This window comes from Daphnia pulex, chromosome 9 (assembly GCF_021134715.1).
Source record: "Daphnia pulex isolate KAP4 chromosome 9, ASM2113471v1".
NCBI classification, from domain to species: Eukaryota; Metazoa; Arthropoda; class Branchiopoda; order Diplostraca; family Daphniidae; genus Daphnia; species Daphnia pulex.
The window spans coordinates 5,450,871-5,476,983 of NC_060025.1; the positions used below are offsets into that span (position 1 = coordinate 5,450,871).

General features: G+C 37.5%; 8 protein-coding genes across 12 annotated transcripts; 4 read left to right on the plus strand and 4 right to left on the minus strand.

Annotated features, from left to right (window-relative positions):
• Positions 1-117: 117 nt before the first annotated feature.
• On the plus strand, positions 118-968 carry LOC124202764. The gene is made up of 2 exons (XM_046599176.1): positions 118-763; positions 827-968. The coding sequence occupies exons 1-2, from the start codon at positions 434-436 to the stop codon at positions 938-940; spliced, it is 444 nt and encodes a 147-aa protein (XP_046455132.1). The 5' UTR covers positions 118-433; the 3' UTR covers positions 941-968.
• Positions 969-1,027: 59 nt separating this feature from the next.
• LOC124202763 lies at positions 1,028-2,053 on the minus strand. The gene is made up of 4 exons (XM_046599175.1): positions 1,754-2,053; positions 1,560-1,688; positions 1,346-1,492; positions 1,028-1,281 (listed from the first exon to the last, which is right to left on the minus strand). Exons 1-4 carry the CDS (start codon positions 1,917-1,919, stop codon positions 1,034-1,036), a joined length of 690 nt encoding a protein of 229 aa, XP_046455131.1. The 5' UTR covers positions 1,920-2,053; the 3' UTR covers positions 1,028-1,033.
• Positions 2,054-2,119: 66 nt separating this feature from the next.
• Positions 2,120-4,854, plus strand: LOC124202769 (dynein regulatory complex protein 9-like). The gene is made up of 6 exons (XM_046599186.1): positions 2,120-3,144; positions 3,224-3,461; positions 3,552-3,758; positions 3,866-3,997; positions 4,059-4,148; positions 4,221-4,854. Exons 1-6 carry the CDS (start codon positions 3,023-3,025, stop codon positions 4,356-4,358), a joined length of 927 nt encoding a protein of 308 aa, XP_046455142.1. The 5' UTR covers positions 2,120-3,022; the 3' UTR covers positions 4,359-4,854.
• Positions 4,855-5,146: 292 nt separating this feature from the next.
• Positions 5,147-9,213, minus strand: LOC124202766 (fragile X mental retardation syndrome-related protein 1-like). Of its 3 annotated transcripts, none has more exons than XM_046599180.1 (13): positions 9,053-9,213; positions 8,674-8,726; positions 8,463-8,616; positions 8,194-8,357; positions 7,960-8,053; positions 7,753-7,895; positions 7,545-7,692; positions 7,197-7,478; positions 6,866-6,978; positions 6,553-6,794; positions 6,011-6,139; positions 5,836-5,931; positions 5,147-5,761 (listed from the first exon to the last, which is right to left on the minus strand). In XM_046599180.1, the coding sequence occupies exons 1-13, from the start codon at positions 9,101-9,103 to the stop codon at positions 5,523-5,525; spliced, it is 1,908 nt and encodes a 635-aa protein (XP_046455136.1). In that variant the 5' UTR covers positions 9,104-9,213; the 3' UTR covers positions 5,147-5,522. The 3 variants fall into 3 exon arrangements, with proteins under 3 accessions (XP_046455136.1, XP_046455135.1, XP_046455137.1); XM_046599179.1 differs by having other exon boundaries at positions 5,147-5,764; XM_046599181.1 differs by lacking the exon at positions 8,674-8,726 and having other exon boundaries at positions 5,147-5,764; positions 9,053-9,164.
• Positions 9,214-10,332: 1,119 nt separating this feature from the next.
• On the minus strand, positions 10,333-15,872 carry LOC124202765 (integrator complex subunit 6-like). Of its 2 annotated transcripts, none has more exons than XM_046599177.1 (13): positions 15,523-15,872; positions 15,116-15,193; positions 14,704-14,943; positions 14,293-14,605; positions 14,054-14,238; positions 13,837-13,989; positions 13,502-13,729; positions 12,242-12,491; positions 11,979-12,173; positions 11,777-11,913; positions 11,049-11,589; positions 10,803-10,973; positions 10,333-10,743 (listed from the first exon to the last, which is right to left on the minus strand). In XM_046599177.1, exons 1-13 carry the CDS (start codon positions 15,637-15,639, stop codon positions 10,574-10,576), a joined length of 2,778 nt encoding a protein of 925 aa, XP_046455133.1. In that variant the 5' UTR covers positions 15,640-15,872; the 3' UTR covers positions 10,333-10,573. The 2 variants fall into 2 exon arrangements, with proteins under 2 accessions (XP_046455133.1, XP_046455134.1); XM_046599178.1 differs by having other exon boundaries at positions 15,282-15,831.
• Positions 15,873-16,210: 338 nt separating this feature from the next.
• On the plus strand, positions 16,211-19,160 carry LOC124202768. Its single transcript, XM_046599185.1, has 8 exons — positions 16,211-16,977; positions 17,046-17,309; positions 17,376-17,547; positions 17,603-17,708; positions 17,772-18,051; positions 18,119-18,296; positions 18,353-18,458; positions 18,519-19,160. Exons 1-8 carry the CDS (start codon positions 16,836-16,838, stop codon positions 18,816-18,818), a joined length of 1,548 nt encoding a protein of 515 aa, XP_046455141.1. The 5' UTR covers positions 16,211-16,835; the 3' UTR covers positions 18,819-19,160.
• A 149-nt stretch (positions 19,161-19,309) lies between these two features.
• On the plus strand, positions 19,310-21,908 carry LOC124202767. Of its 2 annotated transcripts, none has more exons than XM_046599184.1 (10): positions 19,310-19,444; positions 19,503-19,643; positions 19,714-19,920; positions 19,980-20,114; positions 20,170-20,365; positions 20,436-20,651; positions 20,724-20,855; positions 20,927-21,155; positions 21,227-21,516; positions 21,576-21,908. In XM_046599184.1, the coding sequence occupies exons 2-10, from the start codon at positions 19,528-19,530 to the stop codon at positions 21,843-21,845; spliced, it is 1,791 nt and encodes a 596-aa protein (XP_046455140.1). In that variant the 5' UTR covers positions 19,310-19,444; positions 19,503-19,527; the 3' UTR covers positions 21,846-21,908. The 2 variants fall into 2 exon arrangements, with proteins under 2 accessions (XP_046455140.1, XP_046455138.1); XM_046599182.1 differs by having other exon boundaries at positions 19,325-19,444; positions 19,506-19,643.
• An 809-nt stretch (positions 21,909-22,717) lies between these two features.
• LOC124202957 (stress protein DDR48-like) lies at positions 22,718-23,404 on the minus strand. Its single transcript, XM_046599479.1, has one exon. It carries the CDS (start codon positions 23,402-23,404, stop codon positions 22,718-22,720), a length of 687 nt encoding a protein of 228 aa, XP_046455435.1.
• Between the last annotated feature and the right edge of the window lie 2,709 nt (positions 23,405-26,113).

Below are 26,113 nucleotides of genomic sequence, written 5' to 3' on the forward strand. Positions count from 1 at the left end.
CATTTTTTTTTCGTTTCAAATAGTAAATCTCAACAAATATTAAGAATGCATCTTAATACGTCATTAATTTGTTTGTCGATAACTGGCTTAATTATTATTTCTCTATCTTTGTGTGGGAGAAAGTAAAGGTTTATTTTCCGTTTTTTAAACTTTCAGATGCGCAACATATGTTCCGTCCAAATTAATGAAGTGTCGAGTTGAGACCAGATCTCTTGAACTATTTTCCTGTTTTTCACAAGGATTGTATATAGGGCTCTTCGGGATCTGTTTTATTTAGCCGATTTATGTGGCAACGCAGCATGGCTCTAGACTTATTTCGAACAATAATGTAATGTCAAAAATTTTTGCTTCTGCATCCCAACAACAAGGCTCTACTAGTTTGACAAAAGTGTTTCTTCTGTGTTGAAAAATGTGTTTCATGTTTTGAAATATTATGTCTTTATCGAATTATGTTAGTGGGCTTTCAGTAGAAGCCAAAGAAAAATACCTTGATAAATTGGATATTCTTCAGTGTGATTGCCCTTACAGTTTATCTAAAGATTTGTGGAAACAAGGACTTCAGTGTTGCACAATTATTCCCAAAATAGATCATGGGGATATATTCGCCTACTTAGTTTTCTCCAGAAGTATTATAGATGTGGAGAAAACAAAGAGAGCCTTCAAAGGTCTCAAAGCTGAGTCAAAACAAGCAGTGAACGATGGCTGGCTGAAACAATTTATGGCAATGTGTTTGTCATCTGGAGTGGTTTTAGTTAAAGCTAAGGTAACCCCTCAAAGTTGTTTATTATTGACATGAATTATATTTTCTGTTCTAATTCACAATTAGGTAACTCCATCTCAAGCTATCAGCGAAACTCCTCACTCACCATGGGCTGCAATAGGTGTTGATGGCTGTGTAATATACGCTCATTGTACCTGTGCTGTAGGGGTTAATACTTAATAACAATATTGGATGTCTTTTAATCATCAGTGTATATTCAGTTGAAATTCATGAGGGAATACAGTATAAAACTGGCAAACGTCATCGTCCTTTTCAATTTGTAATATTCAGTTTTTTGTAATATTCATTATTCAGTTTGATAATGCTTCTACAATCTAACTTAAACTGAAGCAATACAACTTGCTTCGTTAACTGAGACACTTGCTCGATTAATCGTAGACGCTGTAAGTCTCCTTCGAGATTATCGTCCAGGTTAGTTGTTGAATTGCTAACTTGTGATGTTGTTAAGCACTCCACAGCAGGAATTGGTATACAGTCAATCTCGTTCCCTTGTAATAATGCTATTAAAATTGAAAGAAGCATTAGGCAAGCAATAAGAAATAAACAAAAATGTAATAACTTTACCACTCTGTGAAGTACTTTCATGGCATAATGAATCTAGATGTAAAGTAGCCTCAGATGGGTTCTCTTCGCTGGGTAGTTCACATTCAATGGTTGTGTGTAAACTCTCTTCGCAATTACTTGGAATGTTATTGTGTTGATCAAGCTCATCTAATAGTTGAAAATGAAATACTTCACATTGACAGACAGACTTGTAAATTTATAGTTTGAATATTACCAATCGGCAAAGAATGATCCTGAGTTTCAGAAAGGAGAGATGAGTCTATTAATTCTAGTGGCTCATCCCCTAACAACAATGATGGCACAAAATCTGGATGCCTCGGGTAGATATCTTTTGCAGGTTTCCCTAATATAGCACAACAGAGTATGTATTAGCAATAAATAGCAATAACTAGCTTGATAGAATTATACCTCCATAGAAATGCTTTGAGCATATCCAGATATTGTTGATTTTGGTATGACGATTAGCTTCCCTACGTTTAATCTTGTCAAGCCAAAGCTGACGACGAACACTGTTTTCTGGCAAAGAATACAATTTGACACCATCACTGCGTCTTACGTCCACACTTAGCAACATTACAAATTCTCATTTCAGTTAACAATCGAAAGAAAATTTCAACACACAAGAAACACTTTAGTCAAAACAGTAGAGCCTTGCTGTTTGGATTCAGAAGCAAAAATTTTTGACATTACATTATTGTTCGAAATAAGTCTAGAGCCATGCTGCGTTGCCAGATAAATCGGCTAAATAAAACAGATCCCGAAGAGCCCTATACAGTATTTATATCTTTTTTTCTGAACGAGTACTAGATCATGCCTGGAAAGAAGAATAGAGGGAAGCAGAGGGAAGTTAATAAGGGAAGGGGGGCATCCCAGATCGATCACCCTTGTCCCCTGATATTGATCAAATCTATGGCAAGAAAGTTCATAGAAATGAACCTTCGCCGTAAAAATGCTGGTGAAACGTGAAAAGTGCATCGTACAGAATGAAGGAGCTAAATATATAAGTATTTTCTATTAAAAAGATTTGCAAGACTGCAAGAAATCAAAAGTTCCGTTGAACGCTATGTAGGCGGCTTTAAGGGAATGATGACGAAAACGCACCTCGGTTCAAAGCCAAATAATAAATATAACGGTTACCAAGGTTTAAGAATGGAGACCACAGCTTTATTTTGATAAATAACATTATTTTTAAGTGGCTTAGTTGACGGGAAAACTGATGGGGATGGGGATAAAATGGGGGGAAAAAACGATTTTTCGGTTATTTTTAATAATTTTCTCGTAAACGACAAAACTACGAGATTGCGATTTTCAATCGTCTTGGCGCAAAATTATTAAATAGAATTAGTTTTATTTTCAACCCCCGTTAATCATAAATGCACTGTATATAATTTTAATTGCAGCTCTTGAGATTGCACCGCGAATAATTATGGAATAATTATGGATTGAAATAGAAACATTTTCGTTACCAAACTATTGCGAATCAAAAGATTCAATTTCAAATGCCAACGTCAAAAAACAGATTGAAGTTGAAACACACTTTCTCTCTTTTACTCTTTTAGATTTCCTAATAGCTCGATTGCCATTAGCAACGAACATCTATCGACCAATCAGTCCATTATTTTTTCAAAGCACTTCCTCATTTTAGAATCAGAATCTCAACGCTTCTCAGACTTAAACATGAAGACAAATGAAATACTTTCAATTGCACTCAAAATTGTGTTTGATCGAACTGTCGACCAACTTATTTTCCATGAAATGATCCAAGATGGCAATTCTAATTCCGAGTTCTCTAAATGGAGGTATTTTAATTTGTCACAATTTTCTAATCGCACAAATATTTACTGGGTGTGTTCGATAAATAATTGACGCCGTATTTAGGTTCTCTATTGAAAGTAATTTAAAGTCGGTTCTTAACGAAGCCCCGGGAAAAAAAATACCGTTGCTCTCCGTTCATATTGCGGAAATGAAAGCACAAGAAGAAATGGTGATGTCAGAAAAGCTACATCTAGAAGACGTTCTAGGGCAAATTGAATGTGATGAACAAGATTTAGTCAATCATAATATGCAGCTACACAAAACGAGTGAAAGTTTGAATCGACAAATTTGTGAACTCAAGGTTACCACTTTCAACTTCCAATTCAAATAATTACTTTTCGGTGTTTTTGTGTGGTATTTAATTATTTATTCATATTTTTTCGTCTATTAGGACGAGCTTGATAGAAGAACAGAATCTGCCTCTCGAAGCTTCGAACATTGCCAGAATCACGAAGTGGCTAATGTAAATAAATTTTTACAAAAATTTAATCAAGACCTAGAAGAATGGAGTGGGAAAATCGCTACTTTGGAAAACGAGATACAATTGGAGACCCAGCGAAATGCCGACGAAAAAATTAAACTTTGTACTGAAATTGACGTACGTAATTTCGTTCGTTCAGGCAATTTGTTCAGCGTTTTTGAAAAGATGATTTCAGATATGCTGTCAAATATTTCATGTTTTAATGTTTAGACATTTGCATTTAGATGCTTACGGAGGCCCTTTTGGTTTTGCGTGCCAATTGGGAAGAATCTTCTTTTAAGCTTACCCAAGAAGGCAATGAAGCAACAGAAATACGCGAATCTTCCAGACGACAAATAAGTCTGATTTCCAGCGAGGTACTGAACATTCAAATTCATTTTATGTAAAAATTTAATTGTGATTTTCCCCATCAAAAAGCTCAACAAAAGAAAACTAGTGGTAAATGAATACCAAAAAGTCAAACAATTAGCCGAACAGGAGAACCTAGCATTGATCAAAATCACATTGGTATGTAGTCGTCGTATATGGCTGAGGTTTTTCTTAAGATTTCTTTAAAGAAAATATGCGTTATGATTTTAGGTTGTGATACGAATCCAATCATGGTGGAGAGGCGTTATCGCTCGGAGAGACTACGCTAGATTCAAACTTGCCTCCAAAAAGAAGCCCAGAGCAAAAGCGCCAAATGTGACATCAGTAAGAACAGGCCGTCAGAAATAATCCAACTGAAAGTGGATTTGTGTTCGGCACTGGTGGTCGTAACAGCTGTTCCTTCGTTGAGTTTTGCTTCTAAAACAAAATACTACTGTGGAGAATCGGATTGGACAAACAATGTAATGTTCATGCTCCTGTATATTGAAACACACAAAAATGTTTGAAATGTAAATTAAACATCGATTGTTATTTTCGCCAGCTTTCCACAATGAATGAATTTAGTTAATGTAAGATATTTTCGTCTTTGACGGCCATTGAGCTCAAAGTTACGAAAGCTGTCTGAAATAATTTTACCAATAATTGTTATAGTATACAAATACATGTTACAAGAATAGAATAAGGATAGTTACTAAATGACTACCGTAACTTAACTTACAAGCATTTGTTTTGAACATGAAGAATTAATACAATTGTTTTACGATCAATTCATATATTTCTCGCGAGCGCAAGGCAAAAAGCGATGTTGATCATTAAAAGTATTAAATTTAAAGAATTAAGTAAATGGAGCAAAAAACTAAGACGCATTCAAAAGCTAACTCACTGAACTTGGTTGGGCCTTAAGATAAACATATGCAACAAAAAATTATTACCAATGTACGATAGATGCATTCAAAATTGTTTCGTGACCATCCGGACACATGGCATCTATTTCGTTCTTCCTTTACGAGTCATGGCTTAGATACTCAAAAATCAAGAAGGAAAGCAAAAGAAAACAAAGGACTATTATTGAGGAAAGAAACCGATATTTTTTTTTTTTTTTTAGTCATCCTGGTTTTGTAAGTAAGAAAATCTGGTTTGCAATAGTAGTAAATATTTTTTTTTATCACACCTAGAGTCAGTTATCCAGTACACAGCATAGTGTATTCAAGTGGATGGGGACACATTTCGGTGGTGGTGCGAAGGGTAATTATGAAAAGAGGTAAAGATTTATCGATGAATCATTTTTAGAACCGTTACGATCTCAAAGTGTTTTTTACTTTTTTTTCGTGAGATATACTGTCAACCCCACTTGTGTTGTTTGACATCGAACGTTTCTGGGTTTCTTTACTTTGTTCCAGGGCAAATAAACAACCTTTCCTGTTTTCTCAAACAATCGACGCAACTTCTTTTAACAGCCACCTTTCACGTACAATCGATTTCATTTTTTTCTCTAGATTTCTCCCGAAAGTTTCAAGCTGTGGTTCCATTAATAGGTTCTTCGTGAGCCTTCGTATCGACAATCTGCTTGCGACTACCGCTCGGTTTGTCGTATCTATTGCGTTGATCACGCGAATGAGGAGGTCCAGAGGCCGCAGCAGAATGTGAAGATCCAGCATGTGTAATATTTTTAGCAGTAGATTCGGCAGGTGTCCCTTCTTTACTAGACAAGGCCGAATGCAAACGAGACCCACCAGATGAGTTGTCCATCACAACTGAAGTAAGAACCCAACAAAAGATACTACGATTATTATTTGATTAATTAGATTTGATTAATTTATATTACTGTTGGGCCGTCCGTTTGTTTCCGAGTCAACTTTGCGTGGTCTACGACGACGTTGACGGCGGCCCGGTCCTGATTCTTCATTGCTTGAGCCGGAATCTAAAATATTAAAAATGATAGTTACTGAAAGACCAATGCATACAAGAAGAAAACGAAAATCATATCGTCAGCTCATTACCCCTGTCTAGACTAGCAGCACTCGAAAGATCTTGACTATCTGGCGCCGATTCCTCTTCACCACGCCGTTCAGAATCCATCATGCGATCTCCAAAACCACGTCGGAATCCTCTTGATCTACCTCGAAAACCTGAAAACGATCACGTGGAAATTAGACCAAGAACACCGAAAAATGCAGTCACATAAAAGAAAAAAAGACAAGCAGTTCAGGTTTGAACTAGAACAAAATGCTTTTCATTTCCCCTTTTAACTTCGCACAAGAAACAACTTTTAACCACTTTTCCATTAGTCATAGCATTTTCAACACATCCCCTAGTCTACGAATCACAACAAATTACTAGAAGACATGACAACATCTGCCCAAATGTTTTCCCATCCTCCAGGGAATCGCAAAACTACTGTAGGTCATAGATATTGGAAAAGTGTACGAAAAGCACACATCATATCATCCCCTTATGGGGAAGGACGGATACTGTGTTAATCAATGGACATAACATTCTCCTCAATTCAGTCATGAAAATACACACGTGTGTAAAGACTCACCGCTGTCGCGATCTCCTCGTTCAACGTGCTCATTTCGTTCCAGACGATCAGCCCGTTCTCCTCGACCACGAGTTACTCCTCGACCCCTCACCGATGATGCAATCCCACTTCTTTCCACATTAAATCTTTCCACAAAACGACCACTGCTGACAGGTGCTCCTCTCCCTCCACCTCGACCCCGACCACGTGTCATGTTTCCTCGGTCACGATTTCCTCCATTATCTGGTTCAGCACTATACCCCCTAAAAATAAATTTAATTGGAGGAATGCCAAGAAATTTAAAATAAAACAAACAAACAAACAGCCAAAATACCTATCAATGCGTCGTGGAGGTGGGAAGGTAGGGGCAGATGTTAGGTTGCTATTGTGAATAGAGCGAAGTTGCTGATCGATCTCCAATTTCTCCATGCGTAATTGTTCCACTTCCTGGAAACAGTCAAAAAAGAGTAATTAATACAGCAGCTTAAAAATCTTTAGGGGGATGACAACTCAATGTATGATTGTCTACTGCTACAGAAAGTAACCATGTCAAGTATAATTAATACTGATTTGGAATCAACCATGCTGAATGAATAGAAACAAAAACGTTGCAAAGAGAGGCTACAAATGGTGATACTAGGAGGAACTAGACTAAAATTTCGTACTTTCAAATGTGCTAGATGATACTCGAGAAGGACTTTGGCATTGGCTATGGAGTCCACTGTGCCCACGAACACAAATGGAACCAATCCATCTTCGCGAGGATGAGTCGGATTAGGTTCGTTGTCTCCTTCAATTTTAACCCGGACAACATTACTCTTGTCGACAATCTCTTGAATGACACGCCCGTTCTTTCCTATGACTTTTCCGACCAAAAACCGAGGCACCTGAATGGATTCTTCGCCATATTCCAGCATTCCACGAGCTTTTCTTACTGAATCTTCAATCTGAAATTCGAAACCACCAATTACAACAAAACCACATGAAATAAAATAAGGCGGTAAATGAAATACTTCTCCGTGTATACGAAAGGTACAGGAATTCTCCAATAGCTCAATGTTGGTTATCCCATCAATCTTTCGAGCTTGTTGAATGTTGGCTCCATGCGCTCCAATAGCCAATCCCATCAAATCCTCCCTCACCGTGAACTCCTCCGTAAAGCTTCAGAAATAAGATAACTTAAGTAAGAAATGCAAAAAACTGTTGACGCTATTCACTCACCCTCCGCTAGAATGTGTTCTTGTACATTCGAGCTGTTTAGCAGCTTCTTCAGTTCTTTTGAGCAGCACCACTTTTTGCGTCAGGTTACGAAAATGCATATCCTGCAACAGACCAGCTCGCTTTCGACTGGATTCGTGCCGTGACTGAACAATCAAAAACATTAATACATTAATACCAGATCAATAAATAAAGAAAAACAAAACTTACCATAACACTAAGCATTCCTTTATCGGGTACATATCGACAGACGGCTGCTTCAATCGCTTTTTGAAATTCCTTGTGTACTCCATCCCTCTTAGCACTGAAACAGATAGTGGTGCAATTACAATTTGGTTTAGGTGTTTTTGGTATACACCAAATAAATATTGTTTTTCTCATTTCATTTGAATAATTAATACTGTTTTGGGTTTTGTTAAGTTAACAAGTGTAAGTAAAACTCACTATTCCCGTAGTTCTTCAGGCACCTCAATTTCAAATTTGAAAAAGTTGGCTTTTGTTAAAGGTGAATTGGTGTTTGATGGACGAATTCTCTCACCAGGTACTATTTCCGAATATGACATCTCCCAGCCAACATATTCCACGACATAAAACTCTCCTCTGATCATCTAAGAATAAAATAAATACCAATGAATTTCAATGTATTAATTCTAGATCATCTTTCAGAAATATTTTCTTGTTTCCTTTAAAAATGAATTAATCAAGAAAATTACCTTAATAACAGCTTTCCACCAACCAAATGCTTCCTGTTCATTTGCTTTTGAGTAAACTTCAATTTCTTGGTTTTCTACAAATGTAAATGGACCTTTGCTGTCCTTGAGAGGTAAGCGGGACCTTGAAAATAGAAACTTTGTTTCTGGCTGCCAACTAATAAAAAAGGGTAATTATTGGTTTGGTAAATTCTAACTTATTTAATATACATACTCATTCTCAAATGCAACAGAAATCTCATCTTCATGAACATCAGTGACAAATGCCTGTAGAAGATGGCATAAAATTCAAATAGTTATAACACAAAATAAGACAAACTAAACACAGCTATGAAAATTTATAAAAAAGGACGTAGAAATTTGCATCAAAACAGTCGGTAAATCCTTAATACTAACAAATTCTACAAGCCAAGCCATATTATCAAAAAGGGCAGGGCCGGTTCATTCACTACCGATTCCAGCCTAACATTTTCGGACTTAAAAGACTATAAACAATATTATCGTTATACATGATGAATCCAGAAGAAATAATTCAAATTTATACAGAATTGACATTGCTACAGAAATTAATAAATATGTATTTTATTATTCACCTTATACCAAGCCCCATTTTCACCCCGGACTTCAACGGCAAGATCCTCCATTTTCCTCGGGGAGCTCGAACACCGTTGCCAAATTGCTCAATTCCAAATTGCAATGCCTATGACTCGTTTCCCCTTGCCAGATTTATTCTAATGATCAACGTTTTCTCAGAGTTGGTTTTCTATTGCCAATCGTCAGTTTTCGTCACGTGTCGCTTTCGTTAAACTACTGCATCTTAAAAAAAATTAGAATACAGACTAAAACTATATTTCATTAGATAATGTAAAATACAATTCCAATTTTATGGAATGTTGCTAAAACGAAAGCGATCCCTATTTGTTTTGACATAAAATCAGGTTAACACTTCACAGTTGGGAATTGGGATTAATAAGATGTTGATGGTTACCTATCAACTTTTACGAAAGATCGTCTATCAACTTCTTGCTCTCTATTGAGCCTAGAATAATGTTTCAAAAATTACCGGTGGTTTGCATTTCTTAAGAAAATTCCTTAAGTTTCTGTGTAAATTTTAAGAAATCTTATGCTATCCCGAGGACTCGGAATTTATTATTTCAAGTCAAAACCATAATGGATGTAAAAATATGTGAATAATCGCATTCGAGCTGATTCTAATGGAAAAAAAGAAAACATTCTAATGGAAAACAATTTATTAGAATAAAAATCCCAACCTCAATTCGTCTCAATTAAAAACAATTCGTCTCAATTAAAAAAAAAAGAAGTTAAATAGCAGAAAAAGAAAGTGTTACCGCTATACTTGAATGATATAGGCACACAACTAACGGTCACGACAGCTGAAGCTGATAGTTTGCTTCTTTCCAAAAGTATTTTATCACGCCAATTTCGATTATACTTAACAAAAACAAAAAGTAGATTTATTTGCTGTAATCTTTTGATGTAAAAATTCAGCGTGAATCGAAATGGATACCCAAAACCGAATATTCATAAAAGATTCAAATTGAGTTAAACTGAATCGTGATTTGGCCAATTCGAGTCGAGACCATTGGAAAAAAAAGAACTATCCAACTCAGGAAAATTACCGCAGTTTTTGGAAGCTTCGGAACAATTCTCCGATGCATATGAGAATATGCACCTCTAGACCTTTTTATTGTTACTTAATCCACGGTACCAACAAAAGTAGCATCCGTAACCCGAACCCGATGCCAAATTTTAACAGCACTTTGTCTGCCCTACTGCATCAGTTTAAACGATAAATCAATTTAATACATGATTAGGTTAAACTAATTAATGTTACAAATTCACAAAAAAATAATTATCTGATTACCAAATTTTACTTAAATTTTTTTTTTTAAATCACACGAAGGAACGCTCCAGTATCACTCATTGGTGTGCTTACATGCTTACAAGTACATCACAATATCAACTTGTTCATGGAAGATAAATGAAATAAATACTAAAACTGGGCACATCATTTTTGTTTTAACAGCTTAATGATTCTGTTTTGAATTTCAAGCCTACATCTTGAGAGCAATAGTTTCACAAAAAATTACACATTATAAAACTTCTGGGTCTCTTCCAAGGCTGTTAAGAAATTGCCTAACAAGATCAGCCAAAATACGACGCTTAAATCTGAGACATTCGCTGATAACATCCATGACTACAGATTTGCGTAAGTCCAACGACCCTTTAAGACGGGAAAGTTCATTGAAAACGCCACTAAAATCTGCAATATAAAATTTGTCAAATATTTGCCAAGATTGAATAAGACTGATTACAACTCACTCCTGCCAGGTCGTTTAATTGCTCGACATGCAGCAGATTTGACTTGAAGATTATGTTGTTGTATTTCTTGAATTTCGGAGCGTCGTAAATTTCCATTAAGAGACAGTTTGTCGCCAACGCCGGTGCAATTAAGAAAACTGTAACTGCTATTCTCGTGGTTTCCGTATACGTCTAAGGAATATTTGTTTTAAAAGTGAATAACTAACTCAAAGATTTCTTTTAAAACACCAAGATAGAGGCAATTACCTTTAATATCACCATTAACAAGATGATTGGTCATGGTAGAAGCAAGAGTGTCAGGACTCCCTATTGTACCATTTTCAGTTAAAGTTTGGAGTGGAAAAGGCGTAACTATCGGATTATCAATTGGAGGATCTTCCATAAGCGTGCACTTTGAAGTTCCATTTAGAAGAGATGTCTCAGCCGGTGGATCAATACTATAATCAGCTATGACTAGTGAATCAGATTCATCTTCGCTGTCTACATGCCCAATCGTTGGCGAAGAGAATACAGGAGAATTAACACTAGGCAAAGGACTATCAGGTCTGATTTCCATGTCTCCAAGCAACATTGGAATAGGAGAAGGCGGCGGTGAAGGAGACGCCGAAGACAACGGTGAGAACGGTCGTCGAATATACAAATCACGAGGCAATGGACCAGCTTTCCGTTTGGACGGCCTAAAAGGAATCGGATTAGGAGATTCAGAAGGACGCTTGGCTCCACGTCCACCACTTTGTGCAGAACTGCCACCAACTAGGTCAATATCAGCTTCATCCACCATCATCCGCTACAAAATAACAATAAAAAACAGAAACAAAACTATAAGAGATCATCTAAATATAAAATGCATAAACATATTTAACAAGAATTATTGCGAGTAGCATAAACAAACCAATGGGGTACGTAACTAGAGCAAATCGCAACTAATTCATCAAATTTACGAAAATTGCTAAGATAATTCATTTAACACAAACCTTGTCAATTTTGAAGGGGTTTCCAAACATATGTTGTCTAACTGGTGTCGATTCTATCTCTCTCAAAGGAGGGGCTATTCGCTTCAAATATTCCTGATAATTTCCCATCTGACCAACAGGCATACTGTGTACATCATCTATAGGAAATTTTAACAAAAACATTTCATCGTGAGAAACAACAAATTAATTAATTTGTAACTACCTTCGTCTTGCAATTTTGTGTGAGCTAGAGAAGGTTGCAAAAAGTTCGCCCTCATTCTGGCAACTTGATCCAGAAGCGTGGATCGAGGAATATCAAAAGGATTACGAAGATTTTGAGCTCGCATTTCTCGTTCTTTCAAAGCTAAAGCAAAACCAGGAAATTCATTCATCTGCTCACGTAAATTCAGAAATTTGTCTACGATAGAAAGAACAAAATTAATGCATAAAAAAAAAAAAAAAAAAATTAAATATACTAGACCTTACCAATAAGGTTGGGATTGGTAATAAAGTCTTTACGAAACGCAGATCTTGGAATGACCTTAATAGAATCAACAACGACCTGCCGAGTTCTTCCAACTTCGGAACAAACTCTGTCAAATTCAACCTTAGCCTGATGTTTCAACCTTTTCAAATAATTAACTATGCTATAACTCAGATTATTGTCCAATGATTCAGGTATCAATGTAGAGGCTAAATTAGGGGCACCCATCCTGGTCAAAGCACGTCGCAGTGGCTGTGAGATAAGAAATAAAACATGAAATAAATTTATACAGTGGGTACCTAAAGTATCCGTACGGCTGAGAGGAGCAGTACGGAAAACGCGTTTTTCAAAACGCTCCCATAAATTGAATTCTCGTTGGAATGCAATAAAATTTTTTTGTAAGGTTAAGATTAGGGTGGGGTTTCATCTGATTTTTTTTGGGAATTCTTCAACAACGCGATATGTGGTTTTTATCGCGTTGCGAAAGTATCCGTACGGACGAGAGGCCTAGTAGGGAAATGGGCTTACTTTGGAGGCCTCTTATTCGGTAAATAAGTAACATTAAAGGGTGGGAAAGTTCTTAAAAAAAAGAGCTGCATTAGCTCTATATGTGATCATAAGATCACATTTTTTAAGTTTCATTTATAGTAATGAAATCAAAAATGAAAACACGAATTATAAGTTTTCCGTTTTCTTCCCCTCGATTCCCCATCACCAGTGTTGCCATGTCCCAAAATCTCTTTCTTCCCTTGGACGGAAGAGGGAGAAAGAGAAAGGGTAAATATCTTTTTATATGGCAACACTGGTGATGGGGAATCGAGGGGAAGAAAACGGAAAACTTATAATTCGTGTTTTCATTTTTGATTTCATTACTATAAATGAAACTTAAAAAATGTGATCTTATGATCACATATAGAGCTAATGCAGCTCTTTTTTTTAAGAACTTTCCCACCCTATAATGTTACTTATTTACCGAATAAGAGGCCTCCAAAGTAAGCCCATTTCCCTACTAGGCCTCTCGGCCGTACGGATACTTTCGCAACGCGATAAAAACCACATATCGCGTTGTTGAAGAATTCCCAAAAAAAATCAGATGAAACCCCACCCTAATCTTAACCTTACAAAAAAATTTTATTGCATTCCAACGAGAATTCAATTTATGGGAGCGTTTTGAAAAACGCGTTTTCCGTACTGCTCCTCTCAGCCGTACGGATACTTTAGGTACCCACTGTACATGGAATTTTTTAAAATTTTCATCTTACTGCGGCATAATAAGGTGGCATAGTTCGCAGGTAGTTTGCGAAATGCCCTCGCCATTCAGCTGTTGGTCTCAAACGATGCACTCGGAAAAGTTCGTCCAAAAGTGGGAGTAATGCAGGATAGTTATAAGGCATCACAAAAAGATTCACCGATTGAAGATTTGTGCTTGCTTTAAGATATCCAAATGGATGTCCAGACTCAGAACTCCTGTAGCTGTTGGGAACAAATACCTAAGTATTGGAAAAGAGAGAAGTTTTGCTAGTAAAGATATTGAACATAGTTATACATGTGCGAATAGTGCATCTTTAGCCTATAAAACAAAGTCAAAGAGTCACACCTGCCAACACGTGGACGCCTGCTTTCTTGATAGAATGTATTGAGTTAATGGACAAGGTTCCACTTCATACTTGTCGAACGGAAGATTTTCAATTATCATAGGTTCTTGATTAGTGCATGTAAACTGGACAACGGGATGAGCAGTTCGAGGAGACTGTCGTGGAGTAACATGAAAAATAATTAAATACAAAACTGGAAAAAAAAAAATGTTTACAAACCAGTGAGGGAGCATTCACATCTGGCCAAAAGGCCTCGGGAATAGGCCAAAATCCAACAGCAAAACCTTTTTGAGCTGAACGTGGGACATATATCATTCTTCTACAAACCTGCCAGGATGATCCTGCAAACACGGCTTTACTATCGTCATCAAGCAAAACTTCATTACTTGAACAATCTCCTTTTCCTGTATAACAAAACTTATTACAAAATGTATGGGAAAATTATAAAAATATTAAACCTTCTGCTAAAAGTGGAGGATCGGGTCCAATTTTTTCGAAATATATAACTACGCCACTTTGAATCTTTTGAACCAAGCTATCAACACACTGCATTAGCATACGATGCGAGGTTATGGCATACGAACGTCCTCCTGTCACTTCACACATTGTATCAATAGGAGAACCATCACTAGGCACCAATCCCATAGGATCTCTTTCAAGAGGAGGAGTTCCAGTAAGTCTTAACACTAAGCTAAACAGTCGCTGGTCCCAACGAAACGGCTCACGTGTCAATTCAGCACCAGGAATGTTGTTGTTCATTGGCAAATTCAACTGTGCAAGGCAGAAATAAAAAAATAGTGTAAATCACAGAGGCCTAAAGTTTGAATATTAGAATTAGATGTAAATAGAAAAAAAAAACTATTACAAACCTCTTCGTGGATTCCCCCATTGTAGGCTAGCTTTCCACCATCAGTTATTGCTACTATAACAGCAGGCTCTAGAAAAAAAGGATGCCTTCCTTGACCATACATGTCAATGCCTGTTTGCATTCGATTGACATTTAAAAGGTCAAATGCACTTTTTAGTGCAACCCCCAGTGTTGATAGTCCAGTTGCTTGAAGATTCTTCAATTCATTCATAAATGTTCCCAAATTTTCCTTCCAGCCAGCCTGAGAACCAAATTGCAGATATTTGAATGTAAACAAATCAAAATCAAAAGAAACTTTGAGTTAAAGCAACAAGATTACAGGTTTAATAAAAAATTACATTTAGACGACATTAAATTTTGTCAAGCAATAATCAACTAATTTGTTTAAAGAATAAACTTGAAAATGTATTTACCTTAATATTAAAAGGAGGTTCTTCAAAAGTGAGAAGCATGTACCTATCACCACGACTTTCTGGAGACCTTTGCCTGATCTTTGAGGAAAAAAAAGTAGTTTAGTAAACTTCCTGCTTAAGAATAAGTTACTGAAAGTATTTCACTTCAATAATACCAACTAACTACCATGGATAAATGAACACTTGTGCATTGCATTTGTGGACATTTGATTAAAGATTTGGGATGAATGATAAAACATGTAGTTTTGTTACTTAGATGCAATGTGATTTAATAATAATTTGAACTATTTTCCGTTTGTCACAGTCATGAACACTGTAGATAATATTAACCCAAAGGTGTAGACCAAAACTTTTCACACCAATCAACTTTTAAAACTAGTGATACAATCAACAAGCACACTATTTACTTTTACGAAAGTCTCAACAGCACCCTTCGCCACGTCCAGCAGTGAAGGACGCCCTCCTAGATAGGCACGTTGATTCATAGAAGCCGATGTATCAACAAGGAAGACGATTATTGTCATTTTTCAAGCTTTTGAATTTACGGAGACGAGTTAATCTTTTATATTTATGCTGAAATCTTCTTTTCTTTTTAAATGGCTTTAATGCCTAGAAGCAATATCCGCCTCAAACATATCAGACTTCTTTCAAACAACTTACAACCAAACACAAACACCGATCTACTAAGACTGAGCTTTCAGTCGTCAAGAAAAACGAGCAAGGGCTAGGGGCTAAGGCAGAGGCAAAGCGCAGAGCCAAGCTGCCAGTTCTCCATGAGGAATATTGCGATTGCGAAAAGCTGGATATTTCAGACCTGGCAACGCGGAAAAAGTCCAAATTAAAATTTTAATTTTTCATTTATTTTCAGCCATGGCCACCACGTTATAATTAACCTTGACCATTTATGTGTGATTTTGCGGAAAACAGGAATTTAACAAGCCGTCTACGGTGTCCAGACGATTCGGCACTGACTTGTAAAAAAAAATTTCGGCACTATCTAGTGACAATTCGGCACCGTCTTTTTACCGATTCGGCACCAATCCGAATGAAGTAGTCATTTTATCATCTAAACCTAGAACAACTTACAAAGGGAAAGCGACAATGAACCACATAGACACTAGTCCTTTTAACATGTAGACACTAGAACTTTACAATAGAACATAAACATAAGTCAGTTCTAGTGTCGTCAAAAATTTACATTTTAAAATTTAGCTAGGTCTAGTGTCTCTACTTCTAGTTCTAGCGTCTTCGAAGACATTTTAAATTTTAACGTTATAAAATTTACAAAATCCAAATTAAATTTTTTAATTCCAAATTGTCAAAGTTTTAACATAGTTTTAAATACTGTTTAGTTCTAGTGTCCTATAAGCTAGTTCTAGTGTCTCCTTAATTTAAAAGTTAAAAAAGAAATGTTTGTTCTATTGTCTTCGATAACACTATGAGTGTTAAATGTTAAATTTATTTTTTAAATTTCGATTCGAGATTTTCGATTTTCAAAAATATCCTCTTAGAGCCTGGTGTACTTAATGCTGCCATCTAGCGATAGGTTGGCGAATGCCATCTAGCGATAGGATGGCCATCTCTATCGGTCGTGGTTGTTGCCTTTGTTGCTCTGGCAAATCTGTTGCCATGGTGGTTTCAGAAGATCTTTTCCCACAAGAACTTGCCTCGTGTGGTCCTATCAGCCATTACTGATTTATTTTTATTTTTCCAAACAAAAATGTCTTGCAACGACGTAGATGAATACACAATGTACCTTCAGTTGTACAAACGGTACAAACAGGATTGTATTGAGATGGGAAAGGTTCCCAAAGAATTAATATCGTTTCTCGGACAGTTAAAAGCAAAAGCGCGTGGCCCTGGTAATGCTGTTTTTTTAAAATAAATTGTGATCATACATATATCTAATTTGTGTTTTCATTACCTCTAGGTGACGATAGTCAGTTGAAGGGAAACTTAACTGAATCGCAAGAAAGTAAACCATCTTTGGTCTCAGTCTTGGAACCTCCTTGTCCTTCACCGATGACAACCAAATTTGATAATGTTGCTGCACATTTTACAACCACCTCATCCTCTGGTCATTCAGCATTGAATCCAAAATCTGCTAACAGAGCCACAAATTTTCCTGCCTTACATGGTATCAAACGAAAGCTGAGAACTATTGAAAGCAGAAGCGTTCCCATAGTTAAGAAACGTATGTGGCTTTCAAATTTTTATGCTTAGAATTATCAACTAAATTCTTCTCTAAAATTAAATTTAGGATGCATAAACACATTTACATTACATGTATTTGTGTTACCTCACCTGGGCTGGCTGGGAACCAGAGCTACACCTGTTGAGAAGTCCGATATTGCTGACATTTTTGTTGCTCAGAGAGTTGTCACCTTCTGTGTTGAACACAGTGAAGCGGAACACAAAACAGCCATTTTAAAGTAATTTAAATAACGAAATTGTTAATAACTCAATTTAACTAGAAAAATTTTGCAGTATGTATGCTGATATTTCCCTACAGGACTTTGTGGCCCAAAGAGCTAACCGCAATGGAAGAAGACTGTTATCTCTTCTTGATTTGAGTACTGATGAACTTAAGAAGGTGTGAAATTATTAAAATCTATCATTTCTATCCAATTAAATGTTCTATCGTCTGAAATTACAGGGAGGTGGGCTGTTGTGGTGTACCTCCACAACACCTTTAAATTTCAAAGGGAACAAATTCTTGAATAACCAACTATGTGCAAATTGTTTTAAAACTATAGCAAATTCTATAGACAGCTTCAAAAAACATCAACTTGTATGTCTACGAAGATATCAAGGCATGGAGTACGAGTCGGAGGATTCCGAAGTTGAAATTTTGCATGATGCAAGAGATAAACCTTTTCTTATACCATTAGAAGGGAGAACCATTGAAGTGAAAAGTGTTCCTACAGTTAAGAAAAGTATGGGGCTTTAAAAATTTTTTTTCTTGGAATTATCAACTCAGTTCTTCTCTAAAATTTAATTCAGGATGCATAAACACATCCACATTTACATTACATGTATTTGTGTTCCCACACTTCGGCTGGTTCGGAAGTACAGCCACTACAGGAGAAAAGGCGGACTTGTGTGACATGTTTGTTGCTCAGAGAGTTGTAACTTTTCACCTTGATCATAACGAAACGCAACACAAAAACGCAATTTTGAAGTGATTTAAATAATTAAATTATTAAGATATTCAAATTTAACTTGCAACATTTTCAGTGCGTATGGCGATGTTTTCCTAGAGGACTTTGTGGCCCAAAGAGCTGTCAGCAATGGAAGTAGATTGACCTCTCCTAGAAATTTAAGCACTGAAGAACTTCAAAAGGTGTAAAATAATTAAAACTCACTTCTATTCATTTTTATTTATACTTATGTGGGAAAATAGGAAAGCGGCTTACTGTGGTGCACCTCAATAAAACCTTTGAAGTTGGAATCGGGTGGACAACGGTGTGCGCATTGTTTTCAAACTTTATCGAATTCTGTCGGCAGCTACCAACTACATCAACTTGGTTGTCAACGTCGAAATGAATCCCTGGAGATTTTCGATGAAGAATCAGACGAATTCATTCTTAATTCATCATGTGCTTCTTTTCCCATTGACTTTGTTGACCATGAAAACGTCATCACACAAGTGACCATGGCTCATAAAGTTGTGGAGCATGCTGCAACACGAACTGCATCTTAAGAGGAGCGTAGACTTCACTGTCTTTTGGCGGTGGAAAGAAGATTACCACCACTGCCTTGCACACCACCATTAACCAAGATGTTTACAGAGATCGTATCTGTGGGTCACGTTCCAACCGATCCTCCAACTCCTTCAGGTGATTTAAAGTCCACGTTCGTCCACTCTCCCTCCTTTTTTCTAAATTATCTTATCCTTTTTAATCAAGCATGTTTTCTCTTTAAACAACCATCTAGTTAAAGTTAAACCCTGTTCCTAAAATCAAGATTACTTTCCTTGTCACAAGACTCATACTCTGCAGAATTTGTGCTTTATTTCAATAAAATAAACAGAAACTCGAAGCGATCAATCTTACAACAAATTTTGCTATTTTTTTGTTGAATGATTAACTTGTTATATTACTTAAGTATTTTTGTAAACTCCTGAACTGAATAACTGATAGCCGTCACTCATTTAAATTCCAATATTCTCGTCATGACAACGCTGTCCCACATTTAAACAGAAAACAGCTGTTTCAACCACGTCCTCGATTCCACGAAGACGATAGCCATTGGGCTAAAGTGTGACCATCTTGTTTTTTACGGGAATGTGGGATTGTGAATTGAAACAAAAGTACACGCTTGTATCTTGTAAGTATTACGTTTGACAATAGTGTAATTTACGTTTACTTAATGTGAGTTTTTCAAGGAGATCGTCTTAGGACAGTTGAGTTATGGCCGCTTTAGACCACGGAATATTATTGGTGTGTAGAACAGTGCCTGGTTCACGTTTTCGATCGTCTGTACTGGCATGTGAGCACAATTACACATGGCATTTGAACGCCGATAGGTAATAGCATTATTCGGTATTCTTAGTATGTTTTAATGTATTTTTTTTCTTTCAATTGTATCGTTATTAGATTTTATCGTTGTTCAGAAACGAAACGTGGATGCTCAGCAAAGATTTATGTTTTAGAAGACGGTACTTACTGGATGACAAATGGGCACAATGGCCACTTAAATAAGGAACATGAAATCAAGTTGAACGCGGTGAAACGTGAAATGTGTATCCGTGCTAGCAATAGCAGAGTACCTTTCAGATTAATTTTTGATGAAGTTAGAGAAATGTAAGTTTTAATGTTTTAAAAGTTATTTGTGATGCTCAATATGCTATTACCATTTAAAGTTACCCTGACGTTGTAATCGGATATAATGGTAACATTCAACGATCCATGCAGCGTGCAAGGAGTTCAGCGCAGCCTAGAAATCCGAGAACACTGGATGAAGTGGAGGCATTATTGGTTGCTACACCGCTTTACAAGCATTATATATTCCAATTTTATTAAATGGTATCTTACTTATTTGTTACTTGTAAGTCGAACAAGAGATGGCAATTCACAATTCTACCATGGAAGGGTATCTACTGCTACTGGTACTGCACTCATATTTATTAGCCTTTCCATGCTACCGGTATTGTGTACATCGCAGGAAGTGGCATGTGATGCTACTTTTGAAACTTTACCCTTGTTGTTTTCGCAAATGTTCACCGTGCATGTTTCAGCTTACACATATGTAAGTGCTATTTTGTCATTCAATTGCCATTTCTGTGTGTCAATAATTTTTACTATTTTTGTCCCATTAGATGTTTCCATTAGCTTACGCCCTGATGACAGAAAAAACGGAAGCGTTATACACTTTAGTGTTGGGACGTATAATTGAAGTTTTAAATGCACTAACAGGTGGAGTTCCCGCAACTATAATATCTATGATAGCAGATTTCAAATATGCGATATTAAATGCGATGGAAACCACATTTCCAGCAGGCCATTCTAGGGGATGTTGGTATCATTTTGGACAGGTTAGATTACTTTTATTAACATACGCTTAAAAATTCTTGAAAGGTAAATTAGAAAAACATTTTATTATTTAGGCGATCTATAGGAAAGTTTGTGATGAGGGATTAAAACAAGCCTATGATGAAAGGCCCAATGTGCAAAAGCTAATAAAAATGTTGATTGCACTTGCTCTTCTACCCGTGAATCAAGTTGATGCTGGATTCTTGGTAAATTTTGAATGTTTTCTTTATGTATTCTATGAGGAAATTATTTTAAATTTCTTTGGCTACAATTACAGCATATCAGGCAACAGTCTCTGATCTTACTTGCAGAAGAAACGCCTCAGGTGCGACAAGCTATGCATATCATTTTCGAATATATGCAAACCTATTGCTTGGATACTGTTACACCGGAGCGTTTTTGCGTTCAGGGACATTCACGTCGAACAAACAACGAGGTAGAATCGTTCCATCGCTGGTTCAACGCACGATGTGGGAAATATCACCAGAACTTTTGGACTTTCTTAGGTACGCGTTTAATAAAATATAAAATGTGTACTCCAGTTGTATTTAATTTCCGATACTATCCTTTGTTTCAGAGTACTTACAAAAAATTGAATCTTTAACATTGAAAGATTTTGATATTGCAAGAGCAGGAGGTCAAATTCGACGAGATCAGGGTGTGACGCAACGCCAAAAAGATGAGAGAATCCGGCATTTTGGTCGACAGCTTGCTAATGGGCAAATGCCACTTGGTCAGTATTTGGAAATGTGTTCATCGTTTTTCGAACCTGCACTACCACCTCCTGCAATACTTATTCCACTTGTACCTGCGCTGCCTGTGCATTTGGGTTCCGACGAGGATCACATCAATTCAGACAACTCTTCGGTAAGTACTTATCATTTTTCGGTACCTGATTATTCATAATTCTGTTCTCGTTTAATAAGAATGAAGAAGAGAATTACGCTGGTCATGCTGGTGGTGTTCATGGAAGGGGTCGAGCACCAAGAAGACGTCAAGTGAATCGCGAAGCTCAAAGGGTGCGAAGAGGAGTAAGAAGACATGGAGGAGTCAGAGTAGTTGGAGAAATTATAGAAGCACAAGTAGACGAAGCGGAACTGCGGCGAGCCCGTTTTCTACTGTTACAGGAAATGGGCAGAGAATTCACTATGCCACAGGCAGCCGAAATATTGCAAGCGGCTGCTGTATTGAATTGAATGCTGTGTGCAGTATTTGTGTAACATATCATGTTTCAATACCCTTCTGCTATCTGGACTGAATTAACCTTAAATTTTAACGATCAATCGTTTCGTTCGTTCTAACGTACAAAACAGCATTTGGTTTATTTTGTTAAACGAAAAACTTGTTGATTCCCTCTGCGCTGTGACCTTCACTATCCTATGTCATCCAGATATTTGAAAATGACCAGCAGAATTTATCGTACGACATTTGCATTTGTTTTGGAAATTGAGAACAACCTCTTTTGAAATGAAGTTTACCTGCTTTCTTGTAATAATCAGCAACCAGTTTTGGTGGTGGGGAAGGGGGGAGAACAACAGAGAACTTTTGATATTTAAAATTACAATTTTTGTGATTAGTGAGTTTTGGTTAGTTTAGATTTCGACATAATTTATAACAGAACGATTAATATCCGAATTGTCCGCCATAGTCTTTTCTTCCCGAATTTTCAGCTTCTATGCTCGCCGCATTGAACTGGATGGTAGCAAACGATAGCCTATTACCGTCCGGGACGTAGGAAATTTCTGTACACATGGCCAGCCCAAAAACATATTGAAACCATTAGAACAGATTCTCTTGCCAAATTATCGTGCGGGTAAACATTTCAAAATTTTCCTGTTTTCTTACTTGATGGATCGTGAAGGCCTCGTACGACGAACCGGTTTGCCCGTACTGTGTTTGGGAAGTAAGCATAAAAGAAAACAAGTAAAAAAAAAAAAAAGAAATGTGGTCAGTTAGCGGGCCGAGAATTTCTTTTGGTTGTTCGTGAAAGAATTCCGTCTTGTGCAACAGTGTCCAATATCGTTTGAAACAATTTTCTGTAAAAGTCTACGACTCTTTAACTTCCTCACTAGGCACTTTGACGGAATTGTATAATTGGGGTACATGCCTGGCCAACTCGGAAATGGTCTCGTGCATAAATATTCTGTCGATGAGATGATTCGAAGGAATCACGAACCGAATAATTGGGTGTTCGCTGCGCCGTCTTCTCATTCCCGTGTGATGAATAGTAGTTGTTTCGACTTCTGAATGTTTCACGAACTACCGGCTGGTATGTTTGCTCTCTGTGCCGATAATTCCGCTGTTCAGTCGAATGACTTGTGTGCCGACAAAAGGTTGCTGTACTGTAAGGACTATCAATCGGATCGCTGCTGGAAGAGGAATAGCCTTGGTCGCTACTGGGAGAGGAATAATTCGTGCCATCACTACTGGGTGAGGAATAACTTGGGCTATCACTGGGAGAGTAATAGTTCTGGCCAATACTGCTGGGAGAGGAATAACTCGGGACACTGCTGGGTGAGGAATGGCTTGAGTCACCACTGGAAGGAGAATAGCTCGGGTTATTACTGGCAAAGTAATAGTTCTGGCCAATATTGGTAGAAGAATAACTCTGATCACTAACGCCGTGTGATGTTGGTACAGCGTACACCACAATGGACTCAAAGCCAGCTCCTAGTCTACGGACGAGTCCGTTGGGAACCGAGGTGGCTATATTTAAAACGATTGCGAAACCTGTCAAGTGCAGTTCGATTTGCATGGCGTGAAAGACGGTGTGAACGTTATGCAGTCTGTGACCGACTGAGTAGCCTGAACATTTTTCGCAGCAACTTATTGCAACCAGGAATCCAACGGTGTGTTCAAGATCCAGTTACGAAAGATAACAAGATTGAAGCGAGATAGGATAACTAACCATAGAGAGACATGGAGGGTCGTGCGTTGAATATGCAATTCAATTTCGAAGAGTGAAAAATCCGCGCAAAGTTCCTTTGATGTGAATCAAGTCAACTGTCATGCAGGACAGGTTGCGCTCTTTTTTCTTTCTTTTTTTAATTTGTGCCTTGCGTCAATTTGATCTGTCAAGCTATTCATGCAAAGAAGGAAATCTTGTTTTTTTTCCTTTGTAGAAATATGATTTATTTTCATATGGGCATACACATACATAGAAAGGTCATTTAAGAAAAGAAAAAGTACAGTGAAAGAACACAATCAATATTTTGTTATTAAGTCGTTTTATTATCATCATTTATACTCTTTGTCTGCTATTCAGGAATTTTTTGTTCTTGTTTGAGATTATTAATTATATCCAACTTGGATCAAAGGGTTGACACTTGTTGCCATCGCCCCATTCCGACTCCAGTTCCTTATAGGACTGAAAATTCCCATCTTGTTGCTGCTGCAGTCTTCGACACCAATTACAAAATCCATGACGTGACATGTCCTCCACGCTGTATTCCACATCATAATAATCTTTCCACTAGAAATACTCGTTGTTTAGCGTGTCGTTTGCATCGAGTAATTTGAGATAAGCAACCAATTCTTTTGATTTGAATTTGCGAGCGTCCATGTACGGATGGGGCGGTGCGTGTTGAGTGTAAGTTACTTGAGTGTCTATAGACCTATCTTAGTTATAAAGCAGTTTGGCCCGAAAAGGATGTTAATAGTCCTTTTTTTTTGGGGCTGGAGGGATCGGGAAGGCTTCGTCCGAGTAGTCTCCCTTATATGCGCTAGTGACGCCTTGCGGATTTTTCCAGAAACATACAGTACCTACCGAAAGTCTTTGGAAGCCCGAGAGGACCCTCTCTCGCGCCAACGAAAAAACAAAGGGTGGGTGCGGAAAAAAGGGGAATTCTACTTTTTCGTTTTTCAACTTCAAATTCACCTTAGATAATATCAATAAAAAAAATTGAAAATCAGACCTGATATAAAGCTAACGCAGGTTTATTTTTGTAAAAAAGTCGCGTTTCCCTAGCCCTAGCCGTTCAACTGCAAAAAAAGGCCAAAGTGGCCTAATTTGCATAAGGTCCTCTCGGCATTCCAAGACTTTTAGAACCGGCTAAAAGTACTTCGGAAAATTAAAACAAAAATCTGAAAAAAATCAGAGGTGTTTTCACTACCATTACCTATGTACATACCAAATTTGAAAGAATTTGATCAAAAACTGTAGTACTTAGAGGACTGCAAATACATCGTTTTTGCATAAGGTCCTCTCGGGCTTCCAAAGACTTTCGGTAGGTACTGTATTTGAACACGTTTTTTTCAAAGTCCTTGCCAAAGAAAACAAATTCAGATTTTGTTTAAAAAATGTAAAAAACTCGCATTTCTTACAGAATCTAGGCATTTCATCTATTTCGCTTTAAAAATATAGAAAAAACAAGGAAAAATGTTAAAATAGGATTGTTTCATGCAGAGTTTTGAATCCAAGACATCTACCTTGAGACTCAACCGCTCTACCTACTGGGTTGTCATTCACTTACAAAAATTTAAAAATTGCTTATCATAACCCTTTATTCGGAGCAAAACAGCAGTTCAGTGAGGCTACGCGTGGTTTCAGCCCTGCATATTAGGGAGAGCCATGTGGCGTCTGCAAATCACGTGATCTCGAACTTTGAGAAAATGCTGGAAAACATCTGACGAAGCCTTATGGAGAATTCCTACAGCGTCGCTTCACCATACTCTCTATCACTCTGCTATCGATGGTTGGAGTTCGAAAACAAATTAATGGCCAAAAGAATAGATCTCCTTTGCTTTTTTTAAAATTTGGCCTCTAGATGGCGTGGCGAAATGACGTCTGTCAATGGCGAAAATCTTCAGAAAATGACGAAAAATTTTCATGATTTTCAATTGTATGTAAAAAATTTATTTATTTTTTTTATTTATATAGCGCACTTATCATGCAAGCATGCTACAAATGACGCTGAAGTACAATCGTCGGTTTTTGGAACAACAAATTTCATTGGGAAAAGCGATACTGAGGAGGTGGGTCTTAAGTTTCGATTTGAAAGAGAAGAGTGTTGTCGAGCTAGTGATGGTGGGTGGGAGAGAATTGAGAAGTGTAGGACCAAGAAAAGAGAAGGATCTTTCGCCGTATGTTGAAAGACGGGCGCGGGGGACCAGGAGGGAGGTAGTGCTAGAGGACCTTAAGGATCGTGCTGGGGTGTAAGTGGAAAGAAGAGAAGAGAGATAGACGGGTGCGAGTGGGGGAGAGAGACGACAGCGGAAGGCGAGAGTTGTGGCTTTGAAATTGATGCGAAACTTGACGGGTAGCCATTTTAGTTCCTTTAGGAGTGGAGTGGCACCGTCACGCTTGCGTCTGCACAGGATGAGCCGGGCGGCAGCATTTTGGACCCTCTGTAGGTAAATGATGGTTTTGTCAGGTAAGCCGGCGTACAGGGAGTTGCAGTAGTCGAGGCGCGACATCACGAATGCGTGAACGAGAGCTTTTGTGGCTGGCTGGTCAAGGAAGCGA